The sequence below is a fragment of the Tympanuchus pallidicinctus genome, unplaced genomic scaffold (assembly GCF_026119805.1).
Source record: "Tympanuchus pallidicinctus isolate F22 unplaced genomic scaffold, pur_lepc_1.0 scaffold20, whole genome shotgun sequence".
Classification (NCBI taxonomy): Eukaryota; Metazoa; Chordata; class Aves; order Galliformes; family Phasianidae; genus Tympanuchus; species Tympanuchus pallidicinctus.
The window spans coordinates 4,093,478-4,116,700 of NW_026294722.1; the positions used below are offsets into that span (position 1 = coordinate 4,093,478).

The following is a 23,223-nucleotide window of genomic DNA, read 5'->3' on the forward strand; positions in this document are numbered from 1 at the left end:
CGTTCCTCACTGCCGCATCTCCATGGTTCTGGAGCTCACCCAGACGGTGCCATGCGTTTGAGGTACGAGCACCAGAGTGAACAGCCAGGCTGGTAGGAGAAGTAACCTCACTGTGCCATGAACTCTGCCCTTTGAAATTGCCAATCTCCAGCTGTAAGCATTCTGGCTCACCAACAGAAGGGAGACAGTTTGCAAGCCGTATGGGATAGCATCATCACTCTTTCTAAACGCAGCAATGAGACACAGCCTGCTGCCGCCCCAGGATCCAACACAGGTATCACAGCCTCCCCTGTGGTGGCAGGCTTTGAAGAAAGCCCTGTACATCATCCTTTATGTGACTGCAGCACCAATCCCCCAGGCCAGTTCTCCACGGTAACTGCAAGAAACGTCAGCTCAAGGTCCTTGTTCTTGATAACAAAGGATGGAAAGCAGTGCTGCTTTCAAAGGAAAGCAATCCCAACAGAACATCCGAAATCACCCCCGGAGCACCCTTTAATCACAGCTCCAAAGAAACGCAGGGGGATCTGCAGACCCACCCCACGATGTGTCATTGCATGAAGGTTGTGTCCTCCTCCTGGAAAGGTTTGGTGGCACCCAGCATTGGGGAGCTAAGATTAAATCAAATAATTGATTAGAAACAATGAGGAGAATATAGATATGTGTATACACACATACAGACACCCTTTTCTAGCCATGGGGGGGCCCACTGGGACTTCTTGCTCCCTATCTCCTGTCACTGCATCCATTTCCCATAGCAGCTAAGCTGCCAAGCTCTGTACTGACACAAGGCAGCCAAGCAGGGATCTGGACTGTGAATGTTCCACCCAGACCAGCAGCAAGAAGCACAGCAATACCTAGAAATCGCAGTAGCTGCAATGGCAATGGCTGTGCCTACACCTAGATGTGGGTATGCCCACAGCAGGGCACTGAAGCCTCCCTGAGCACTGGAAGAGCAGAACCTCCAGGTCTGGCAGGAAACGTGGAGCAGGAAGCACCTCACAGCAAACACAGCGTCACGGAGAGCAGGCTCCGTTCCCAGGAAGCTGTGCAAAGCGGCTTTGGAGAGGAAACACAGTCGGAAGGCACTGCTGGGGGACTTGGCAACGCAGACACGTGAAAAGGAAGAGGAGGAAACAGCAAGCTATGTAGGATGGGGAAGAATAAAACAGAAGTCCTACAGATACGAGTCGGAGGAAGGGAAAGTTGCTGAAACGCAGCATTCTGTGGAAAACTCAGTTACAGAGAAAGACATCAGAGCACAGTTATAAAGCTGAGCTGCATCTTACACGGGAATGGAAAAGCAGCAATTTTTCACGTGCAATACAGAGTTCTGCCTCAACACGGAGGTGTGGAAGTTCGCAAAGACGCAGGAAGAAGTCCTTCGTGGGGGGGAGGAATGAGAAAAAAAGATCCCGAAGCAAAACAGCCCTTGGAGCAGCGCGGAGCCCCGGGGCAGCGCCGCGCCGGAGGGGAGCGGAACGCAGCTCCTGCTCCGGCCTCGGCAGCACTGCCACCATCCGGCCCCGGGGGAGAAGCTGCACTGGGCCGGGAGCCCCCTGGGGAGCCGCACGTTGGATATTCGGAACAGTTTCTTCTCCAAAAAGCGGTCAGGTATCGCGACGCGCTGCTCGGGGAGGCGGTGGAAACACCTTGAATTCGCTCGCGCTGGGCCCCGCAGTGATCACGATGGAGCGCATCCAGCGCTGCAGGTTGGGAAAACCCGCGTTCACCTGGCAGAAAACTTACAGAACAACCCCAAGGCTTTTAAACTCATTTAGCTGAAGGCATCTCCACGTTGGGAAGGCTGCTAGCTGGGGAACCCAAAGCTGTAAGAGTAGCTGGCAGCACACATCATCCAAAACAAGAACAGATGGTAGCCATCGTTAGAAAGGGTCAGATGCTGTTTTCCTGTTTTCCGGGCCTTTAATGGTTGTTTTCACAACAATTTACAAATATGCTGTTACGCACATTATATGTCCACTTAGTAATGAAGAACCTGTTAATTCAACTTGCTGTAGAAAAGCCCTTGCTGAGCTCTGCTGCCTGCAGTTCTGCATCAGTACACCCAGCCAAGCGAGTTCCTCGTGCTGAACCTGCCCGACCTGCCAGCCCTCCCAGCTGCTCGCACCCAGAGCTCGCTCTGCTCACAGCAAGGCGAGGACCTGGAGCTGCAGAGCAGAGATGTGCTCCCAGCACAGCACCCACACAGCTCCCAGCTGAGAGGCAGGGGACGGACAGGACTGCACCACAGCTGCAACCCAACCTTTTCCAAAGGACAATGCAGATGTCACTGCAGCTCCCAGCTAGCTGATATCTAAACACCTACTGTCTGCTAAAGTTCTGCTCCAAAGCACAGGGCTGGGATAGAAAGCATGTTGCAGATCAGTGGGAAGTGCCATGACACAACACTAGATGGCAACTCGCACACAATGCTGTACCAGCACTACCAGAGCCTTGCTCACCAGCAGTGAATTCACCCACAGCATTCTGTCCAAAGGAAAGAAATGGAGACCTGAGTCCAAAACAGTGGACAGACCAAAGCTGGAGCATCCCAGGTGTTCAGCTGTGTGGTCCTCAGCAAAGGAAATAAATCAAAGGGTCCTAAAGCCTCGAGTTTTTCACCTGAACTGATTCAAACAATCACTCATCTTAAAATAAAATCTGCTTTCCAGTGAGATACTGTTTGCCTTGTAGTTTCAGTCATTTCAAGCTGATTCAGCTTCGTGCCTTCCTTAGAACAAAAAAAAAATCAGCAGGAAGTTGAGTTTCTCAAAGAAATGCAATACAGCAATTTAGAACTGCAGTCAGTCAGTCTGGACTGCAGGAGAAAGTGCTGGCAGAGCAGGTGGGAACTGTAACAAACACCTCGAGTGTTCTGCTGAAGGAAGGAACATCAGGACTTTCCCTCCAGAACAGCCCAGCAGTGCCAACCTTTGCACCTGCACACACACAAATCAGTTTTCCCCATGCTGAGCAACAACTGTTTCACAAAGATTCCCCTCACAGTGCTTTCACAGTAACGTTAACCATTATCCTGACAGCAACATCACCCATCCTGGTATCTTTATATTCAACGTGCAAAAAAAAAAATAAGAAGAGTTGCAGCAGTCCCCAGAGAGGAAAGAGTAACAGACTGCAAAGAGCATCTGATGGGCACAGAGGGAAACTGCTCCCTGGGAACTCCCTTCCCCCTTACCTTCTTCCCCTCTCAAGAGCACAGAAACATTCCACAAAAGTAACTGAACTCTCCTGGGAGAATCTGTGGCTCAATAGGCTGCATCTCCTTTGAAAACAGGTTCGTTTCCTTTATTTATTTTAAAGTCCACTGATCATCACAAAAAAAAAAAAAAAAACAAAAAAAAAACAAACCATAGGAAATGCAACTAAAGAGAAAAGAGTCCAACCAAGACCTAAGAACCCAGAGCTACAAGTAGATGTGAGCCTGTTTGCACAGTGCAGGTGCACGCATGGCTGAGACGACGCACGCGCGCTGCGAGCAGGAGTGCGGCGAGACACGGGTTCCTTTATGTCAACCTCTGAACAATGACAGCATTGAGCAGGTTGGCTTCCTTCAGGGTCTGGTTCTCATCAGTCAGCTCTTTATTTGGGAAGGTGGTCATGAGGACGAAGCTGGTTGCTGCCATTGCTGGCCGGGCATCGACTATGAAGAGCCGGATGTCACGGATCCTGTCCGAAGGGATCAAACACACAGGGGTTATTCTGTTACTGAACTGCCTGTACAAGTGAACAACAAAAGCTTACATTCACCTCTTCCAGACTGTGCAACCCTGCACTCACTGCACTTGTTTTCCAGGTAACAATGTCAGCTGCAGCCAGACAATCCTATGACTTGAGATGCTTTTCCATAGGGAAAATAATAGCAAAATAAGCTACTTTCTAGGTTAGAAATTTCACCTCAATGCTTTTTTTACATTGCTCAACTTCTGTGGTGTAAGCAACTATTTGAACCAGAAGGGTTCTGAGCCCTTCAAGATGAACAGATTAATAAATTGCTCCTCACACAGCGTAACCCAGATGATCTCAGCTCCCAAGGGCAGTCACAGCAGTGACAGCAGATCTACCTCCTGCACCTAATCCCAAAGGATTGTCTTTGTGACTTTCTGGAACATGCTGGATCTCTTACAGAAACCAGAGGAACCAGGATGGACAAACAGGCACTCTCTTCAAGATCAGAGGAGTGAGAAAAACAGAACTCTAATGAAGCAGCAGGGTGTGTAGGCCAGCTTTGTTCGTCTGAGGGAAACAAACTGTTTAACAGCACCCCTCAGTGCTGCATTCAGTAGACAGGGAATAGCTCAGCTGAAAAGTCTGAATTGAGAGAATAACTGCACCAATTCCTAAATGCTTGATAGTTTCAAAGGGCTTTTTAATAGATGTTAAAGAACCGAGGTGCAGTATCACCAGCTATTACCCACCACTATTTGGAAAGAAACCCCGTCCTCCCAACAGGAAACATCTGCCTTAAAACTGCACAGTTTTAATCCCATTCACCTGTACAGAAGGATCCCCAGGGCTCCCTTTAGTAGGCTAGCCAGGATTTCACCTGCTCCATCTGAGCACAATGTGCAGTGTCATTCAGGCTTTAGTTAGTAACCCGTATTTCCTGCTGCCCTGGTACCTGTGATTGTGATTAAATTTCTGGACCAGTCGCCCACCATCAGCGAGCCGGATCTGGATGTTGGTGACAGGCTGCGACTCATCAATAGCAATGGCAGAACTGGCTTTGGCTTCATTCTCTGCCTGCTGGGCTGGAGAGCTGGTGCTCAACACCTGAGGGGCGGTGCTGAGAACAGAAGACACAAAAAGCTGTTAAAAACCAAACGACTCCCCTGACAGCAGCGTGTCAGGAGCCAGACTGCGAGCTTTCACCTGCTGGGCCCTGCTAACAAGGTTTCCAATCAAGAGATGCCAATGCAAGTTGGAAATGGGAATTTGGGAATTAGCTAGCAAGGTGGCAAGGCAGTGGGCACTCATCTGTAGCTTCACCCACACCATCACCTCACAGAGCACCCCTCCTTCGTTCTTCACATCCCCACAGGAACAGCAGTGATACAATCAGGAGACGCTGCTTCTGTGTGACACATCACAGTGGGTCCAAACTGGAGATTTGCCTCTTGCAAGTACAAGAATGAGCCCACAGCACACATCACTGAGCCTCATTTCCTCTCCCACGGCAACACCTCACACATCACAGGCACCGAGTACCTTCTCTTCAGGAAGATGAATCAATAAGCCCATCCCACAAACCCTCTTAATTGACTCTTAGTCACACGCGCAGCAAAGCAGCGCTTCTGCTTCCTCACCTGCCCAGTTTCTGTCCTTCTCCAGTAAAAGCTTTGAAGACACTTTTAGGTTTCACATACTCCTCGTCACGGTGATCCTCCATATCCAGGTTCACCTGCCCGCCTCGCGCCAACCTGCGCAGCTCTGCGGGGACTTCCCTGCAAAGAGAGGGTCTGAAGGAATCTGCCTGAAGAAGCAGATCAGGAAAACACTGAAAACAGGATCTGGGGCAGCCAAAAAAACCTTTGGAATTTCATGCACTCCTGTTTAAGTAACAAGGCAGGCGTGCACCTCCCCACTAACAGGCACAAGCTCAAGGTTACTTTTCCCTGCCCTTCGCCCGGAACGAAACGATGCACTGGAAATCCTCAGCCTAAATACAAAAGTCTGTCTGTTCACTTTGAAACATCAAGACCCTATAAAAACCAAGGCAACTGCCCATGAGCCTAAAGTAAATCTTCAAGTGTGCCTTCCCAAACCTTTCACATGGAGAATTTAGCCCTCGGGTAAAACGTGTCATAGATTCATGACCCTGGATACCACAAAAACCCGTGTTTCAGAAAATAGCTTCTCTTTCACTCCCTTCTTGCTACATAACAACACACCAAAACAACAAGTTTTGTTGCTACATACCCTCGGCGGATATCATCAAGGAACTGGGCATTGGATGGATCCTGGTAGCTTCTCAGTTCTCCACTGTCCAGACTGAATCCACTCTTCCAGAGCTTCAGTACAACGTGCACCTGCAGCAGAGCCCAGACAACCATCAGTCTCACTGGAACACCTCAGTAAGGGCAACCAGAAGCAAAATGAAAAGCTGCTGACTGGCAGAGGAGTTTCAAGCAGCAGAAAACATCCCAGCTATGTGCCACTGGGTTGATACAGTCAGTGGTGAGGAAAAAAAAAACCACTGGCTATGTAATGGTCATTCATCAGCTCCTAGATGACAACACAGACCCTTTTCTGATAAAAGCTGTTGAAAAGCCAAGTGTTTGACAGGGGCCTAAACTAAGCTCCCATCAAGGCCTCGATAGATATCTGCTCACAAAGCAGAAGGGGTCTTTGCACTGATGCTGTTGGTTCTGCATCTCTTCAACAGTTAAAGCCTTATCACCTGGTGCTCTTTGCACTCTGTTTTTTACCATCAGTATATTCACACTCAGAGGCTGAGAAAAGATCCCCGTGCTTCTAAAGAACACTCAGGTAATTAACAAACATTGGAAAAACTACTGCATAAGACCCGAGCACGTGCATTTCTTTTTTCCTCCTACCAGAAATCCCACAGGAAGCAGAATTTGTCATATTTCCATCCTCCTGAATTTGTATCAAGCTTTGCAATTCTCTGACTCACAAGCTTTCACTTGTAGCAGAGCAATCCCCCAGGTGACCACTGCAAAACAACAGAAAGACACTCACATCCTGAACAGAGTTCTGTCTCCTCTCTCCTGCCACGTAGGCAGACTCTTCCTCTGGAGTAGCTCCAAGGCGATATCCTCCCCCTGCAAAAGGCTGCAGAAGAGGCAGGCAAAGAGGTTACAGGATGACACGTAGCCAGGACACCATGATTCCCTCTCCCCAGCATCATTCCGAGGGAAAGCAGAGGACTTCAAAAGTATCAGCAACATTTGCTGGCCCTCAGGCTCAATGACCAGCTTGGACTAGTTAATAAATACGGCACAAAGCAGCTTTTCTTACCACCATGACATGGAAATAAGAGCTGCAATAACACAGGAGTCCAGACACAGATGTTCCTTTAAGTTAGTTTTAGTACTCCACAGGACCAACCAGCTGTCACAGTGGGAGCCACATACAGACAGCTCCAACAGAGAAAGAGAGAAAAGAAGGAAGAACTCATCACTCCTCACTTTAGGCTTGCTACTCTCGCCGCTGCTTTTGGCTGTCCGATCAACTGCCACTGCACCGTGCTCCTTCGCTCCCTTGAACAGATCCTCCACCAGCTCATTGGGACTCTTCTTCCTTGGAGGACCAACAATCTGTTGTCCACTTCTCTCTGAGCCACCGGCATAAAACCTAGAAAGAAAACACACCCTGTCTGTGCAGGAGCAGAGCACAGTTCCTACAGGACACGTGTGACAGGATCCAGCACATTTACACCGGGATTCAGCAACAAGCTGCTGCTTACTAAGGAAATAACTGGCACTTGGAGGGAAGGCAAACATTAATTCTGCACTGAAAGATCACCACTCGCAACAGGACTAAGTGGGAAGCAATGAATGCACTGTCAATGAAGTGCAAATAAGCACTTGTGGAAGACTGGGGTTATTAGCTTCCAGCTGGCTTGTAACGCATCCAGAGCAAGCTCAAAGCTGACTGCAGAGGACCAGGTGGCCTACCTGCACTGAGCACCCTGAAGTCCCATCAGTTCCACTCAATTTACCTTGCTTGTGAACCTAAAGAGTATTTAACTGCTTACAGTTCACCCAAGATCCTTCAGTACAGGAACTGCACATCTACTTAAACCTGCTTTACAAACATACGTATTCCTGTACCCGGGCAGCAAGCTGCCACAGAACAGCAGGGATAAAACACACAGGTTTCAAGGCTAACTGAGAACTCACCGCTGTCCCTCTTCTTCCTCATCATCATCCTCCTGTGCATGAACAAGGTCTCTAAACGACGTTACTCGGTGGTCACTGCAAAAGTTGATCACAGTACATCAGCCTCATGATACACTTCAACCACATGAGCAGAAGTTCCTAAGCACAGCACGTTAGGTTGACTCTGTTCTACTTTTAGGCTCTGACTCATTGCTCTACAAAATCACAGGTCAGCAGTGGTGTAACTGAGCAGTGAATAATGTTCTTGAACCTCTGTGCTGATCACATCAACACAAAACAACCGACTGCAGGTCCAGCAGCAGAATTAACTCTTCAGCCATCTTCCTGCTCACATACTGAATTTCATTGCCATTCCCAAGTACAATTTCTCTTCCAGACCCCAGTAAAGTCAAGCCTCCAAGACCACTCTTGTTTACCTGTGATTCAAACTGAAATCCAATCCTTCCGCAATATGAAATTTATTTCAGAGCCTGAAATGAGAGCACTCTGCCTTCGCAGTACAGTCAGTAACTCCTCTTTAAGACTGGATAACATTTACTGCACAGGGACTTGGGATGGCCCAATTAACTTTCCTTGTAAAATGCTTAACAGACAAGGTGCAACAGAAAATCAGAAAATGCTTATCCTATATAGGTACAGCCTGCTTGAACAAAAGTGTCACTGACCGTGTGACTGCCTCTAACCTCAGAACACAAATCTAGTTTTTTCCTGAGCAATGAAGCAAGTCATTCAACTGATCTTTGGATCAGTTGTGCAATAAGGCCATGCTCGTGATATGGAAGTGTTGTTGTTGATTTCACAGCTTCTAGAGAGCCGTATGAGGTGAAGCAGTTCTAAAATCATGACTATTATTCTGAATACAAGCAAATGCTGATGCTTTAAATACAGCACAGGGTTGTTTTTTTTAATGTAATTTGTTTTCACCGTGAGCCTTAAAGTCCTTGCTAAACAAACCAGGCCCAACTGAAGCTCTCTCCTCACCTGGCTGCAGTGCCTCTGGATACAGAGCTGGGTGTTGGCTGGGGGAGGGTCAGGATGTCCTCATCACCCCCATCCTCATAGAAACTGGCAAGGGCGATCTGAAATGGAAAACCCAGGAGTGTTTCAGGATGAGATCAAAGATTCCACAGCAGCAGATCAAACACACACACACTAATAACATAACTGAAGGTTCTGTCACGCTGGAATTCTTCAGACACACCGACTGCAGCCATTTTACGGGCTTTTCCCCTTTGGATGTCCTAGCAAAGACAGGTCGCTGCCAGCCGTGCTGTCTGGATTTGCTATGTGAGGTCATCACGACTGCACGCGTTCCTCCCCGACCCGAGGCTCCCATTTCTGAGGGGTTACGCTGCAGGAACAGGCCCCAAAGCACCGGGGCTCAACAAAACCCTCGCCTTCTATTAATGAAGTTGACTTAACGAGATAAGCGGATCCAAATCGAGCTCCGGACCCGCGAAAACGGCAGACCCGGCCCTGACGAGACGCTGAGGGCCGAGGGGGCGGCGGGCCGAGGGCCGAGACCGCAGGAGGCCGGGCCGAGCCGAGCCGAGCCGAGCCGAGCCGAGCCCTGCACCGCCCCGCACCGCCCGGCCGCACCGCGGCCCCGCCCACAGCCGGCTCGGAACGGCGCTACCTGGAGATCCCAACCGGCGGACTCGAGGAAGAACCGCGCTCGCTCCTCCTCAGCTCCCGTCACGGCAACGAATTCCCTCAGCGCCTCCTCCCGGTCCGCCATCTTGCCGCGGTGCAGCGCGCAAATCGCTCCGGGTCCCACAGCCCCGCCCCGCCGCGGTGCGCACCGGAAATCGCTCCGGGTGGGAAACGCGGCCCCGCCCGCTCCGCTCCGCCCAACGGCGCCCCCCTGCGGCCCGGCGGGATGCGGCCATGCGTTGCGCCGCGCCTCCCGGAGGGCCAACCCTGCCCCGACGTAGGAAAGCAGCGCGAGGATGAGCTCGGCAAAACGTTGTATTGATTTTGGCACGAGTTTGTGTGGAGTCAATGATTTTATCTTTAAAATTCGTGCAGCGAAGCAGCGGGAAGCACGAGGGCGCAGGCCGGGCCCATCCCGAGAGCTGCGGGCGGAGCTGCGGGGCTCGGAGGCGATCGCGGAGCCGCTGCTGTCCAGGGCAGCATCAGGGCAGGAAGCGCTTGAAGAGGAAGAAGAGGACGAGGGCGAGGAGCGCCTTGCCCAGCAGCAGGCCGAGCCATAAACCGGGGCTGGACAGGAGAATGGCACCTGTGTGGGTACAGACACGAGTGTGGGGCTTGGGGCACGCAGCCCGCAGAACAACGAGCTCCGCCCAGCTCGCGCTGCAGCTCTCGTGCACCGCTATCTTCAGTGGAGCTACCTCCGGGTCCACACTGGGCTGCGACAGCCACCTGCATGGTGCCCGTGCTGGAGACGGGCTCCTGGTCCTCGTGCACCACCCGGCAGGTGAAGCTGGAGCCGCGCTTCTCCTCCACCGCCTGCACCGTCACCGTGCTGTTCAGCTCAAACAAGCCCTGGGGGGTCTCTGCTGGCTGCGTGGTGCTCCCCGCGTTCAGCCCCGTCCCGTTCTCCAGCCAGGTGATGCTCACAGCTCCCGGGTAGAAGCCCTGCACGCGGCAGCTGAAGGTCACCGTCTTGTTCACCTCCACGGCGCCCGGCGGCGCAGCGACCACAGACACGCTGGGGGGAACTGGGAAGAGAAGCAGCGCCTGGAGCCGGCGTCCCTGAGCCCACGGCTCAGCCCTGCCCCAGCCCCGGGGCTGTGAGCCTCACCTCGCAGGGCCTGGCCCAGCGCGTACGTCCTCCTCAGTGGGGCTGCCAACGTGCTGTGCTGCACCTGGCAGGTGAGCTGTGAGCGCACGTCGTCCTTGGTCAACTTCACCTGTGCGGTGCTGGACATGTTGTAGGAGGAATGTGACAGCTCTGAGGTGATGTGGGGCAGCACAGCCTGAACTGGAACGTTGTTCTTGAGCCATTGCACCTGGATGTCACGGGGAAAGAACCCTCTGGCACTGCAGGTGAAGGACACCGACTGCCCTGGCTCCGCTCGGCGACTCGGCCCTGACACGGCCAGCTCGGAGGGTCTGGCTGTGGGAGAAGCAATGGCCCATCAGGGAGCGTCCTGCCCATCCCAACCCCAGAGGAAAGCCCACCAGGATAGGCTGGGAATCCACTCACCGTGCACCAACACCTCCGTGCCCCCACCATTCTTAAACAGCTCATCTCCCAAGATGACTTTTCTAAACTTCGCACAGTAATAGGTGCCGGCATCCTCAAGACGAACATCCCTGATGTGGATGGTGAAGTCTGTGTCGGATCCATTGATTGCTCTCATCACACGTGAGGAGGAGCCTTTCTGATCATAAATGGTCTGATTGCTGCTGCCCCAGCCCTTCAGCCACTTCACAATGCCAATAGGATGCAATGCAGACACTGTGCAGTTCAGGGTCAGTATCTCCCCTTTGATCACCACCACCTGGCCCTGGGGCTGCTGCAGCTTGAAGTCCGAATCCTTCTGGGCACCCACACCTGGGGACAGTGACAAGAGAGTCTGGGGCTGGCAAGAGGCCCTGAGCCAGGGTGCAGCACAGGGCCTTGCTAGATCCCAGAGCAGGAGGCAGAGAGATGTCCCCATCCCTTACCACCCATGGCAGCTGGCACTGTGAAACTGTGGGACAACGACAACAGGTAGTTGGACATGGTCACATAAAGCAAAGTGCTTGGCTGGGGATAAAAGCAAGCTGAAATGTGGGAGAGAATAACCCCAAATATCTTTGGGCTCGAAGAAGGGTTGCCCTGCCAGCAGCAATGGGGAGTGCATCCTGGGAAAGGCTGCGGCTGTGCAGGACCACACACTCACCTGGGACATTCTGGAGCAGGAGCAGCACCAGGCAGGTTAGAGGCATCGCCTGCAGTGCCCGAATCATGCTGATTGCCATGTTCTACTACCTGCTGCTGTGGCTCAATGTGGCTCAGAGTGGTGTGGCCCCAGGTTCTCTTCCTGCTGAAACGGGAAGGAAGGGGTTTGGGTTTTTCCACTGACCAAGCTCCTCTCTGCAGCCCCGTGCAATCCCAGAGGGTGCCGATGGTGTTTGTGGCACCTTGTTTTGATGGGTGTTCCTTGTCATCAATGCTGGTCCCACTCCACCCTTGAATGAGTGACACTGCCACAGCCACCAACACGGGGCAGCCAGAGAGACTGGCTCCAAACCGATGGGCACCTCAAGCAAGGCAGGCTGCTGTGCCACTTGTGCAGGGCTTCCGCATAGCCCCCCTACTGCTGAGGCTGTCTTGCTGAGACCAAGGTCAGAGCTGCTCTCCTGCCCTGCGCCCATCACAGCCCCTCCAGCCCTAAGCTCTGTGCAGGGGTTGGGGCAAACTCAGGGTGCACCAGTCCAGGATGCACTTTGAGGTTTAAGCCCCGCTGAGCTCCCTGCTGGCTCAGTGTCCTACTGGCTGCCCCGTGCAGGCACCAAAAGTGTTAACAGCACGCGCCCGCTCGCCTCCATTTCCTGTGCAGCTTCTCATTTTCCTTCTGGAGTCAGAGCCCAAACTTTTGGCAGCGCCAATGGCTGAGCTCCGTGCTGTGCTGCTGCTTCGGCTCTCGGTCGGGCAGCTCAGCCTCTTCCTGGCGTGGCTGTGGGGTGAGTACAGGGCAGTGCAGCAGCAGAAGCTGTGGTCAGCTCTCTCTGTACCTGTTCCTGCTGGCTGGCACAGCCACTGAGTGCTGCTGGCTGGGAGGGGTTGACACGGCCGCAACTGGGAGTCTGCTGTCTGCATGCCTGCAAAAACAAAACTTGGATGGGGGCTTTTCTCTTCTGACGTTCTGGGCTTGCGTGGGGTTGTTTGGGGTGAGGGACTGCAGGGTGTGCGGACAACCCACCTCCCTCCTCAGAGCTCCTTGGCCATTTCCCTCAGCACTGGGACGTGGCTCTTGGCCTCAGGTGTGTGCCCAGGGTGAGGGAGGTGCGGGGTCTGGTGCGCTGCGCTTTGTTGCCCTGAGGAAGACACATCAAAAGGCTTTGGGCAGGAGGGGCTGGGGGCAGGAGTTGGGATCCTGTTGAAGACATTTAGCATCCATGCTGGAGGGAGAGGAGGGCTTTTTCCTGCCTGGCTTCCCCCCCCCCCCACCCGGCAGCTCTAGTGCCAGGTATAAGGAACACAACAGGAGTCAAAATCTCTCCCCATGCCCATTTTGAAGCTGGCTTCCACCACTCCTATTGAGTGCCATTTTCTCACCCAGCTCTATTTCTCAACTGAGGCACTGAACAAGCAGTGGGTGCTCTGCCTGTGCTGGGCAGGAGGAACAAAGCAAGCCATCCTCTCCTTGCTGAGCTCTGACCTTGCTGCGCTGTTGCTTTCCCCACATGCAGGTGCCCAGGCAGGATGGGGCTTCAAGCTGCACCAGCCCGAGAACAAGGTGTGGGTGGCCGTGGGGCAGACGCTGACCCTGACCTGCACAGTGACTGGATCGGGTCCCCTCGGCCCTGTGAAGTGGCTGAAGGGCTGGGGCAGCAGCAATCAGACAGTGTATGATCAGAAAGGCTCCTCACACCGCGTGACGAGGGCAGTGAATGAGTCCAACACAGATTTCACCATCCACATTGAGGACATCCACCCCGAGGACGCCGGCACTTATTACTGTGTGAAGTTTCACAAACAGTTCTTGGGTGACGAGTTGTTCGATCACGGTCGGGGCACGAAGGTGTCAGTGTATGGTGAGTGGGCTTCCATCCCGGCGTGACCCCATCGTGGCTGTCCTGGCTCAGCCCCAGCCCTGCCCACAGCCAGGCCCACGCTGCACTGTGCCCCACCACCTTCTCCCTGCTTTACTTTGTGTCCCCACAGAGACCTCTCCGTTCCCCAGCATGGCGGTTGCAGCTGCTGTGCTCTGCTTCGTCCTCCTCGTCTTCGTCCTCGCCTTCTGCTTGTACCGCAGGAAGCAGAGGGAAGGGGAGCAGAGCCAGCATGTGGCTGAGGTGGCCACAGGAAGCTGCTTGCCCTTCCCTCTCCCATGCTGTGCAGGGAACCCTGGCACCCCCAGGTTGGTATTCCTGCTTTTTCTCTCTGCACCGTGAGGTGAGCAGGCTGCCTCACTTAGCTGCAATTTAGGGCAAACACTGTATTGTTTTGCTGGGCCTGGGTGGTGTTTGCCGCGGGTGTGGTGAGGAGCTCAGCTGCCTTGTCCTTGCTCTAACAACTGTTCTTTCCTCCAGCAGTGAAGTTGAGGATGCAGAGAACCCAAAGCTGCCCCACCAGGTACGAGCAGGGTGTGGATATGGGGCAGAGTGATGCCCTGATGCAGGACCTTTGCCCAAAAGCTCCAATAATGCAGCTGGTGGTGGGTGGTGGGTGAGCATCCAGCTGTCCATGCACTCTGTGTGGAAGCTGCCATGCAGAGGTGATTATAGCAAGGTTTTCTACATTCTTACAGCAAAGCAGTGAGGTGGACAAGGACATCCATTATGCTGACCTGCAGCCGCTGCCTGCAGCACGGCGGCCCAGCAGGAGCCCTGGTGCTGAACGCTCTGAGTATGCCAGCATCAGGGGAGCTGCTAAGTGAGCTGGCCCTGCCACAGCACTGAGGCAGGAAGCAGAGACTTTCTGCAGGCACCAGAAAGAAGAAGTGGAGCTGCTTGGAGCTGGCCAAGCTTGGCACGAGGATCTCAAATCTCTCCTTCCTGTCTTGGTTGGCCATGCCAGGCAGGGGCAGGCTCAGCTCAGGCTCAGCAGAGCCTCTCCAGGAATCAGCAGCCCCACGGAGTGCAGGATCAGGACAGTGAGCTGAGCACCTTTGCCTTGTGCAAGCTGTGCAGTGCTGTTGGCTCCAGGAGGACCTCATGAATGTCTCCACCAGCACAGGCCACCAGAGCTTTCCCAGCTCAACAGATCCACGATTCGTATCATCCCATCACCACACCAAGCTCATCCCCATTAAAGCCAGCAAACAGCCAAGCCACCTGGTCCTGCTGTGCTCAGAGCCAGAATGATGCTGCAGTGGCAGCAGGGGCCTGGAGATGTGTGGTCACCACAACTTCATGCCCAGTGTGCTGCTGCCAACTCCGTGCTGAGCCCCCCAGCAGCTCCCACCAAGCAGGGCTGGATGGTTGGTGAGAGGCAGGCTGGGCTCCCTGGTCCTGCAGCCCTGGTGCCTGCCACGTTCATCTCCAGCCCACTCCTTCCTTCCCTCTGTCCTCTGTAACCCACATCCTGTGGCCACACGCCGGGAGGAGGACGGAGCGAGGTGGAGGCAGGGAGCTGTGTCATAGGCTCTTTTCCTGCAGAGAAATCATTGCAGCTGCCTCTGACCTTGAAAGCTGTATGCACTTATCAGCTTTCAACTATTTTATCTGCTTTTCTGTGAAATAAAAAAAGAGAAGTGAAAGAGGACAGCGTAAGATATCTGCATGTGTGCACGCAGGGGAGCTGTATGGGGACACAGAGATTGTATCGAGGGGCAAATTGTCACAAGGGGAGGGAAGGCACTTGTGAAATTCATTTGCATGGCTGAAGCAGCATCCCCTGCATCAGGGGACAGGTCGTGGGGATGGTTTCGGGGTTATTCTCCCTGGGGAGCAGCTCAGAGGCATGTGCACGGTGCTGGGTGTTTGTAAGGAGCCCAGAGCCTGACCTCCTCTACACAATGTCGGAGGGCACACAGGGGCTGTGGCACCGGGAGCTGGGATGGAGCTCTGGAGCTGGGAGCAGTGCAGCTGAGCAGAGCTGATGGCGAAGCAGGGGCTGCCATAACCGGGGCAAAGGGTGCCCAGCCCCGTGCCTGGGGGGACTGAAACCAGGGAGAGTCCTCGCAGACAAGGGGAAACGAGATTCGAGGGCATTCAGCGCTTTTGAAGCTCTGGGCTGGGCCAGGAGGGGGGAAATCCAGTTTGATGCAAGCATATGCAAAGCAGCAAGGGGCAAATGCACGGTGGAGCGCTGTGCACCTAGGAAAGGCCCAGGTCTGCAGCTTACGGCCCAGGAGAGGGATTTGGTGGTTATTAAAGGAAAATCCTTTAAGCCATCAGCCCGGGGTGTGCCGGCAGTGAAAGCACAAACAAGCATCCGAGCGTGGACACAAGGTAGGAGCGCACCGGGCAGCGCCACGGGGTGCAATGGGGGTCCGTGCACTGAGAACGGGGGTGGTGGTGGGATCCAAGCTGTGCCCTCAAGGATCAGCGTTGCACCGCTGGCCCCGAGAGCTGGGAAACGGTTCTGAGGCTGCAGGGGCTGTGCCAGGAGCTGGCGTGGGAGGAGTGGCTGTGGGGAAAGCAGCGGGGAGCACGAGGCTCCAGCAGAACGCGGGTGGTGACAGTGAGAGATTAGTCCAGGGGGAGAGAGTGATGGACGAGGCAGGTCCAGCAGTGAGGGGAGGGGGAGGAATGGTTGAAAAGCAGTGAGGAAGAGTGTGGTCTCGGCTAGCAAACGAGGATGGCTGGATAGGGGCATGGCTGAGTCACTCCCGCTTTGGCTCCATGGTGTCCACACCGGGTGCCAGGGCAAGGAGAGGCTCTGCTCATCCCTGGGGGGCAGGGGGCTGGCAGTGCTTGCAAGGAAGAAGGACAAAGCTGAGCCTGTGCTGGAGCCAGGGCTGAGCAGGGGGGAAGGGAAGAGGACAGGGATAAATGTGTGAAAAGCAGAGTCCAGCGCTGGCTGTGCCTCCTGCAGGAATGGGCTGTGCCTTGGGGCTGCCTCTGTCCGAGATGCTCCTGCTCTGACCCCATCCCTGTCCTTGCCACCAAGAGACTGCGATGGCCACAAAACCCACAGGAAAATGGCCATGGGACAAAGAACATCCAAAGCCACAGGGACCCCACGATGCCATTGGGTCCTGATGGTGCCCCACTATGCTGTGGGGACCAGGTGACGCCATGGGGATGCAGTAATGCTGTGGGGATCCTGCAATGCCATTTGGGTCCCCGATGCCTTGGGGACCAGGTGATGCCATGGGGATGCCATGCCATGACACCGAGGGGGAGCAGCCCTGGGAGCTCATGTGATGCCAGTGTCTGTCCCCAGGCTCCGTTCTGTGCCAGGCTCTGTGCTCCCATCTCAGGGGACAGAGAAACTCAAAACCCAACAGCCCTCAATTTATCAGGGCAGCATTTTAATCGGAAAGCAAGGAATGAAGCAGAAGTAAGGCAGTGACACGTTTTGTGCCATTCCTTGATTTATTTTGTGTCTTCCTTGTTGAACCTTATTCCTATATCTCATGCTTATTGTGGATTTTTATTAAAGGGGATAAACAGGGCTGGGATTTGGGGTTGTCATAGGAACTGCTTCAGTGCTACAGCCTCATTGCCAGCTTTGTCCTTCCCCCCAATTTCCTGATGTGGAGAGGCCTCGGCTCTCTCCAGGTTTTCTTCCAGCCCTGAAGGCTCAGCATGGACGCAGTGCATTGTGAAGCCCCGTCATTCCACAGGAATGGGGCTGTACTGCGGCACGGTGGGACCTTCTGTATCCCTGACTATGAGGGTAGGGGGCCCTGCTGGTGCTTGGAGTCCTCAGGTCTGTGCCATGCCTGGGGACATCCATGGGAGCCCCAAGCTGAGCTCTGAGCTGAGGAGCAAAGCAGCTCTCTGGAGGACGCTGCTGGTGCCTGAGAGGAGCTGTGCTGGGAACCACCCTGCCCTGCCTGGTGCCATTTCTGTGACATCCCTGGAGTTGTGGGGCAGATTGGAGATCTGCTCTTCTGACCATTCCCCATCCTCCCTGCCACAGGCCTGAGGGGGCAGAGAGTGAAAACGAAAGCTGTCAAACACATTTAGAAGGAAATCCTTTACACCCAGTGCTCATTTAGCCTCGGCGGTGCTCTGCTGGGGGGATGTCATTGAGGCCACGGTGCTGGCAAGGATTACAGAAGGATTTCCAGGGCTGTGGGACGAACAGGAACATTCAGTGCTGAAGAAAGACTCACTTTGTGCTCTTGGTGTTTGATGGGACATTGCCTGGGGACGGCGGCCACCAGAGCCAGCGCTGCTGCCCTGCCTGGGATCAGCACCCATGGGGGCAATGGGGCAGGCAGGGGGGGTTCCTGGTGACACTGGGGGCACCCCGTGCTCCTCCTGTGGGGTCAGCTGCAGGTGGCACAGCTCCCTGCGTGCATCCTGCCCCAAAGAGCTGCTGCAAAGGGGTTTTACGTAGGAAATGAGCTGCTGAAGTGGGGGGGGGGGGGTGCTGTGGGGTTGGACAGGATGCTACAGAAACCCCATCTCCAACAGCACGGAGCGACCTTAAAGCTCGGCTGCACTTGGCTGCAACCGCAGTGCTGGCAGCGCCTCGAGCCCAGCACAAGTGCCCCTCTTAGGAGAAGTGTAAAGGAAAGGAAAAAATATTTAGAGAGGCAGCAGAGCACAGCAAGCAGGAGCAGCGTGGCCGTGGTGGATGCGCCCGCGGTGCTGCCAGCGCGGAGGGGCTGTGCGGTGCCAGCGGTGAGTGCAGCGGGGTGCCCTGCGGTGCACCCCATAGAGCAGGATGGGGCCCCACAGGGAGCTCAGACTGCGGGCTGGGGGGCACAGCGGGGAAACAGCGTGGTCTGTAAATAATTGCATCCGACAGATCCATTTCTTCCACAAGGTTCAGCCTTAATTTTATAATGGTAGCGGTCACTATGGCAACGTGTAAAAATAACGTATCCCCGAGCGAGGCAAATTCCCCATAAACATCTCCTGCTTCCAGGAGCGAGGGGAGCCCCAGCCGTGGGGATGCGTGCAGGAGAGCAACTGCTTTGGGCACGGCAGCACCCAAACCCCACATCCCGTTGGCTGCCAGCACCCCACTGCTGGGACAGGCCGGGTGTTTGGGTTGGGATCAGCTCGGGGTTTAATTAACGGCGTTAAGCGCTTACGCCCCGCGACGATGATTTTATTCGTTAATCCTTCAGGCGATGCGGAACGCGCAGCAGCTAATTGGGTGGATATCATTAATGCTGGCGGCCAGAGCCTCTGCTAAAGGGCTGCAGTGCAATGATTGCTGGAGCGTTTCAGCTGTGCCATAACACCGAGGTTCGCTCCATGTGATTGAACTTCATGCCCTGCACATTGCAGGGCAAGAGCTCTGCCCCAGGCTCTGGCGATGCCCTCGGTGTCCCATGGCACTGCACTGCTCCCCTAGAGGGGTGGGATTGGTGGCACTGGCCACAGCTGGGACCCTGCATCCACAGCCCTGTGCCATGCACACGCACGCACGCATGTGCAAACACGTGCACGTGCAATGCAGATGCAACACACACGCAGTGCACACACAGAACGGGCTCCCCAAGGATGAGCATCCTGTCTGCAGACATCTGCTGGTGCTCATCCTCAGCTCACAGGTCTCAGGACACCACACAGAGCCCCCAAATCATGGAATCATCGAATGGCCACGGTTGAAAAGGACCTCAAAGATCATCTAGTTTCAACCCCACTGCTGTGGGCAGGTTTGCCAGCCACTAAACCAGGCTGCCCAGAGCCACATCCAGCCTGGCCTTGAAAATCTCCAATCCCTCTCCATAACTCTGCTGCCCTGTTCTGTGCTGACCACACTACTCCAGGGCCGGGCCAGAACCAGGGAGCAACGCAGCCACCAGGAGCACAGTGCATGTTTTGCAGAGCCTCGTTCTTTCTGTGGCTTCCCTAGCCCCCAGGACACATCCCTGCCACCTCCAGGCTTCGGGTCCTGCAGCACGTCCAGCATGAGCTCTGACGAGCAGGAAGCGATGGGCTGAGACAGCACACTGTGATCAATCCTCCTGCATCTGCATTTTTGTTTCCATCCACTTTATCGGGCAGCAGTGAGGTACAGCCACCACAGCCTGGGGAGCACACTGAGCATTATCTGCTGCTGCAGCCATGGATGCACTTCTGTGATAACAGCTTGCCCTCAACAAAGAACTCTGAGAGAATACGGAAACAAAAAGAGAAAAGCAGAAGAAAATCAAGGTGCTATCACCCCTCCCTTGGCCAGATCCTCACCCTGTCTGCTGTGGCACTGCTTAAGAGGAAGCCCGGGGTTTCTCCAGCACTGTTCCATGGGGCTGCCTGGTTTGCTCCCACTGACCCTGCAGCACCCAGGAGCACACTGACCCTGCACTGCTGTTGGAGAATGGAGCTGAGCATGCAGAGCTGCAGGCAGCCTCACCACCCACAATATCCCTGAGCTCTGCAGCCCAGGGGTGCAGGATTGGCCTCTCTGCTGCTTTGTGACCCGGTCCCCATGTGTCTCCTGGTACCACAGGATCTCAAATGTCCCCAAGCATCGTGGGACCACAGAATGGGAGAGCAAAGCCTCCTCCAGGGCCAGATGCAGGATCCTGCTCACCAGCTTACACCGACCGAGTGCTTACAGCAGTGTGTCCCCACCAGCTCCTGTCCCTGCAGTTGGCTTTTCTCACTGTGTCAGCAGTTCAGCCCAAACCCTGCATCCCTCAGCTCCCAGGGCAGGCTGCCAGGCCAGGGCAGGAAGTAGAACACCTTTCCTGCTGTGACACAGCCTGGTAGGAATTCCCCCTTGGAAATGTGTAGGGCTGTGTTAAGGAAGCCCAGTGGATTTACCCCAGCGCCAGCATCTCACAGGGTGCTGCTGCAGGGCTGGAGCATCCCACAAGTACTGCAGCCATCGATGTGGTGCGATGCTGCTCTGCATGGGACATGGACAAATGAACTCCATAACCGTACCCAATGCATCACTTCCAGCAGCAACATCCCTCCCTCTCCCTCCACACACGAAGCAATCAGAGCTAAACTGCTCCATAAATACCTCTTTATGGACTTCAAGAGCACCACCTGGCCCTGGCAGAGCACTCCAGTAGTGCCGGAATGGAGCAGGCTGTGATTATGAATTTGCCTCCTGCCCTGTCCTGCTGTGATAGGGAGCAGTGAGCACACTCATCACTGTGAAGCCTCAGGGAAGGACCTGCAACGTCCCAGCAGAACCCTAGATCGTGCTATAAAAGCATAAACAAAGCAAAGCAGTTTCTATGAGCAGCCCCCTCCCTCTAAGCTCTGCTTTAGGCAAAGCCACACTTGGCTCCGCAGGAGCAAACCAGCAGCCCCCATCCTACTTTCCTATGGCCATCACAGCTGCTGGGGTCATAACGAAGCACCTGCAGCTCATTAATATGGCATAAAGGGGTTCCCAGGTGCCACACTATTTCTTTTTCCCAGCTAGGTGCTGCAGGGAGGGTAAGCAGTGAGTGGGTACAATGCATTCTGCTTTCATCAGTGGGGATTTGTTGGGCTGCATTGCTCTTCCATTGGTATCTGCTCTCTTTGGGGTCTAACTTGGGTGGATCTGCTCGCTGCTTTGTGCACACAGGCTGAAGGTCACTGCTTCCCATTTCCACGCTGGCATATTGCTTGTTAGAAGTTAACATCAGATAAACTAATTTAAGCTCCTTCTGTACTGGATGTCTTGGGCTAAGTTGGCATGGTACCTAATGAAGCTGAAGCTCCATTTGTTGTGCTGGAAGCCCTAAATATCAGTGGCGTAATTGGAAATCCCTCCTTAAGGAGATACTTGTGTGTTTTTCTCTCAGCTGAGGACCCTGTGAGGGCTGAACCCACAGCTCAGGGGTGGTGGGGAGAGGTGGGGGGTTCTGCAGGATGCGTCCCCCCAGTTTGGGGCTGTGGGTCGGGATACAACCAGGTGGCTCTGAGCTTCTGTGGATCCCCGCAAACCTGAGTGTTGTGTGTGTGCTGTTGGTGGTTGTTGGCTGCATGGGGACAGCTGTGAGGCTGCTGTTGGGCCTGGAGATGGAGATTTGCTTGAGATCATCCCTGCAAGTTGATGCTGCTGCTCCAGCTGTGGCTCATCCCGACCCACCTCCAGGATGCCGTTTCTTCAAAGCTATGAAAAGGGCTGAGAATGGTGCTAAACCCTTCTTTAGCCCCAGCAGCAGCTCCCAAGAGCTGGGACCTGGCAGCGTGAACCTGGAGGGGTGCTCTGGAGCATGGAGGTGCCACAGGCACAGCACCAGTGCTTCAGAGCTTCCTGCTCATGTGCATAGGGAACTACTTGTGATGGTGTCACGCCTTTGAAGCACCGTGCTCCCATTTCTCTGCCTCCTGCACAAGGGCTGCTCCCTAGGCCGGCTTCTCCCAACGCCACATTCCAGCACAGGGCTGCAGGCAGCAGGGAGGCAGCTCATACTGCCCATATGCTCCCTAACATAGAGCAGGAGGAGCTCTTCCCGGGAAGCACCATCTGCTGTGCTGCAGTTCCTCCTCTCTTAAAAAGCAGAGCTTTTTTAAGCTCCAACTTTCCTTCCCGAGCGCTATGATTGCGCATGGGGCTGTTTGTGCTCTGTGCTCATGAGTTTGTCTGAACCTTCAGTGCTGAGTAGGAGAACAGCCCAGACAGGCTGCAGGCAGCCAGGCCCACAGGAGCTGTGCTGCTGCAGCAAAAGAACTGGGATTGGAGGCACCACCAGCACCTCGCCTTGCTCTGCTGGTGCTGCTCCAAGCATGGGATCCGAGGTGCTGCAGACCAAACTGTAGCTGATCCCGTGTCCCTTTCCCCATGCAAAGAGCTGATTTGTCACCATGCTGCCTGTGCAAGAGGCTGAAAGCCAAACCCAGCTGCTGGCTCATGTGCTCGCCAGATGTGGGAAGGGGAAATGAGGCAACGGCTGTGTTGGGCTCTTGGGAGCTCCCTGGGAACAGCAGTGGTTGGAGCTGCTCTGAGGATCCTGGGGTGCAGCACAGCCATCGCAGGTGCTGTCCCACCTCCAGAGCAAGTGAGGTCAAGTAAAGCTGGATGTAATGCAAGGGTGTAGCTGTACTTGCAGGGCTGAGGGGGAGGCTCGTGGCACCAGGAATGAGAATGCAGAGAACGCACCCGGGCTGAGCAGTGTGCAGACTGATGGTGCCAAGACACTTCAGCTATCTTTGCTGTTTGTTTATGTGAAGCTCTAAATAAAGCCGACAGCCCCAGCGGCTGCTGGAGAGTGAGTCGGAGCTGATGCCTGTGGTGGTCCCAGCACGGCTACAGCTGCTGCCTTCGGGTTGAGACCTGTGCTGGGTGCTGTGAGCAGAGCAGTATGCCGTCCCTGGGTGAGCAGAGAGACTGGGAGCTGCCTGGATGTAGGGAGTGTGGCTGTGCAGGGTGCTGGGCACCAGGCTGGTCCCTGGCCTTGAAGTGCTACAGGGTGGTGGGAGGAACCGTGGTAGGAACAGATAGCAGAGGACGTGTCTCCCGTGGGAGAGACTGTGTTGGAGTAGCAGGGATGAACGTCCCGTGGATGCTCTCTCCCTCAGCTCCATTTCTCATGGGGGTCACCTTGTCCTCTGGGCTGTGGGCTCCCATCCTGTATGCTGGATGTGCTCCTGCTAAGCCTGCCAGCTGAGGGGACACACCAGGGATGTCTGTGTGTGC

General features: G+C 54.5%; 3 protein-coding genes across 4 annotated transcripts; 1 reads left to right on the plus strand and 2 right to left on the minus strand.

Annotated features, from left to right (window-relative positions):
* Window positions 1–3,281: 3,281 nt before the first annotated feature.
* On the minus strand, window positions 3,282–9,655 carry NSFL1C (NSFL1 cofactor). The gene is made up of 9 exons (XM_052683905.1): window positions 9,520–9,655; window positions 8,865–8,962; window positions 7,884–7,958; window positions 7,170–7,335; window positions 6,721–6,813; window positions 5,938–6,047; window positions 5,325–5,462; window positions 4,640–4,804; window positions 3,282–3,687 (listed from the first exon to the last, which is right to left on the minus strand). Exons 1-9 carry the CDS (start codon window positions 9,619–9,621, stop codon window positions 3,525–3,527), a joined length of 1,110 nt encoding a protein of 369 aa, XP_052539865.1. The 5' UTR covers window positions 9,622–9,655; the 3' UTR covers window positions 3,282–3,524.
* A 213-nt stretch (window positions 9,656–9,868) lies between these two features.
* On the minus strand, window positions 9,869–11,875 carry LOC128081013 (tyrosine-protein phosphatase non-receptor type substrate 1-like). The gene is made up of 5 exons (XM_052683904.1): window positions 11,735–11,875; window positions 11,053–11,403; window positions 10,648–10,962; window positions 10,235–10,564; window positions 9,869–10,122 (listed from the first exon to the last, which is right to left on the minus strand). Exons 1-5 carry the CDS (start codon window positions 11,811–11,813, stop codon window positions 10,019–10,021), a joined length of 1,179 nt encoding a protein of 392 aa, XP_052539864.1. The 5' UTR covers window positions 11,814–11,875; the 3' UTR covers window positions 9,869–10,018.
* Window positions 11,858–15,264, plus strand: LOC128081015 (tyrosine-protein phosphatase non-receptor type substrate 1-like). 2 transcript variants are annotated; one of them, XM_052683907.1, is made up of 5 exons: window positions 11,858–12,518; window positions 13,248–13,592; window positions 13,723–13,918; window positions 14,091–14,133; window positions 14,309–15,264. In XM_052683907.1, the coding sequence occupies exons 1-5, from the start codon at window positions 12,443–12,445 to the stop codon at window positions 14,435–14,437; spliced, it is 789 nt and encodes a 262-aa protein (XP_052539867.1). In that variant the 5' UTR covers window positions 11,858–12,442; the 3' UTR covers window positions 14,438–15,264. The 2 variants fall into 2 exon arrangements, with proteins under 2 accessions (XP_052539867.1, XP_052539868.1); XM_052683908.1 differs by having other exon boundaries at window positions 14,094–14,133.
* The last annotated feature ends 7,959 nt before the right edge of the window (window positions 15,265–23,223 follow it).

Bases quoted from the DNA above. Each gene is read 5' to 3' on its own strand.
- NSFL1C (XM_052683905.1), bottom strand. From the start codon at position 9,621: ATGGCGGACCGGGAGGAGGCGCTGAGGGAATTCGTTGCCGTGACGGGA. The intron at 7,959-8,864 runs GTGAGGAGAGAG...CAACTTTTGCAG, and splicing joins TCCAGAGGCACTGCAGCCAG to TGACCACCGAGTAACGTCGT. The intron at 6,814-7,169 runs GTGAGGAGTGAT...CCTCTTCTGCAG, and splicing joins GCGAGAGTAGCAAGCCTAAA to CCTTTTGCAGGGGGAGGATA.
- LOC128081013 (XM_052683904.1), bottom strand. From the start codon at position 11,813: ATGGCAATCAGCATGATTCGGGCACTGCAGGCGATGCCTCTAACCTGC. The intron at 11,404-11,734 runs GTGAGTGTGTGG...CACTGTCCCCAG, and splicing joins CCTGCTCCAGAATGTCCCAG to GTGTGGGTGCCCAGAAGGAT. The intron at 10,565-10,647 runs GTGAGGCTCACA...TTCTCTTCCCAG, and splicing joins GCTGGGCCAGGCCCTGCGAG to TTCCCCCCAGCGTGTCTGTG.
- LOC128081015 (XM_052683907.1), top strand. From the start codon at position 12,443: ATGGCTGAGCTCCGTGCTGTGCTGCTGCTTCGGCTCTCGGTCGGGCAG. The intron at 12,519-13,247 runs GTGAGTACAGGG...CCCCACATGCAG, and splicing joins CTTCCTGGCGTGGCTGTGGG to GTGCCCAGGCAGGATGGGGC. The intron at 13,919-14,090 runs GTTGGTATTCCT...TCTTTCCTCCAG, and splicing joins GGGAACCCTGGCACCCCCAG to CAGTGAAGTTGAGGATGCAG.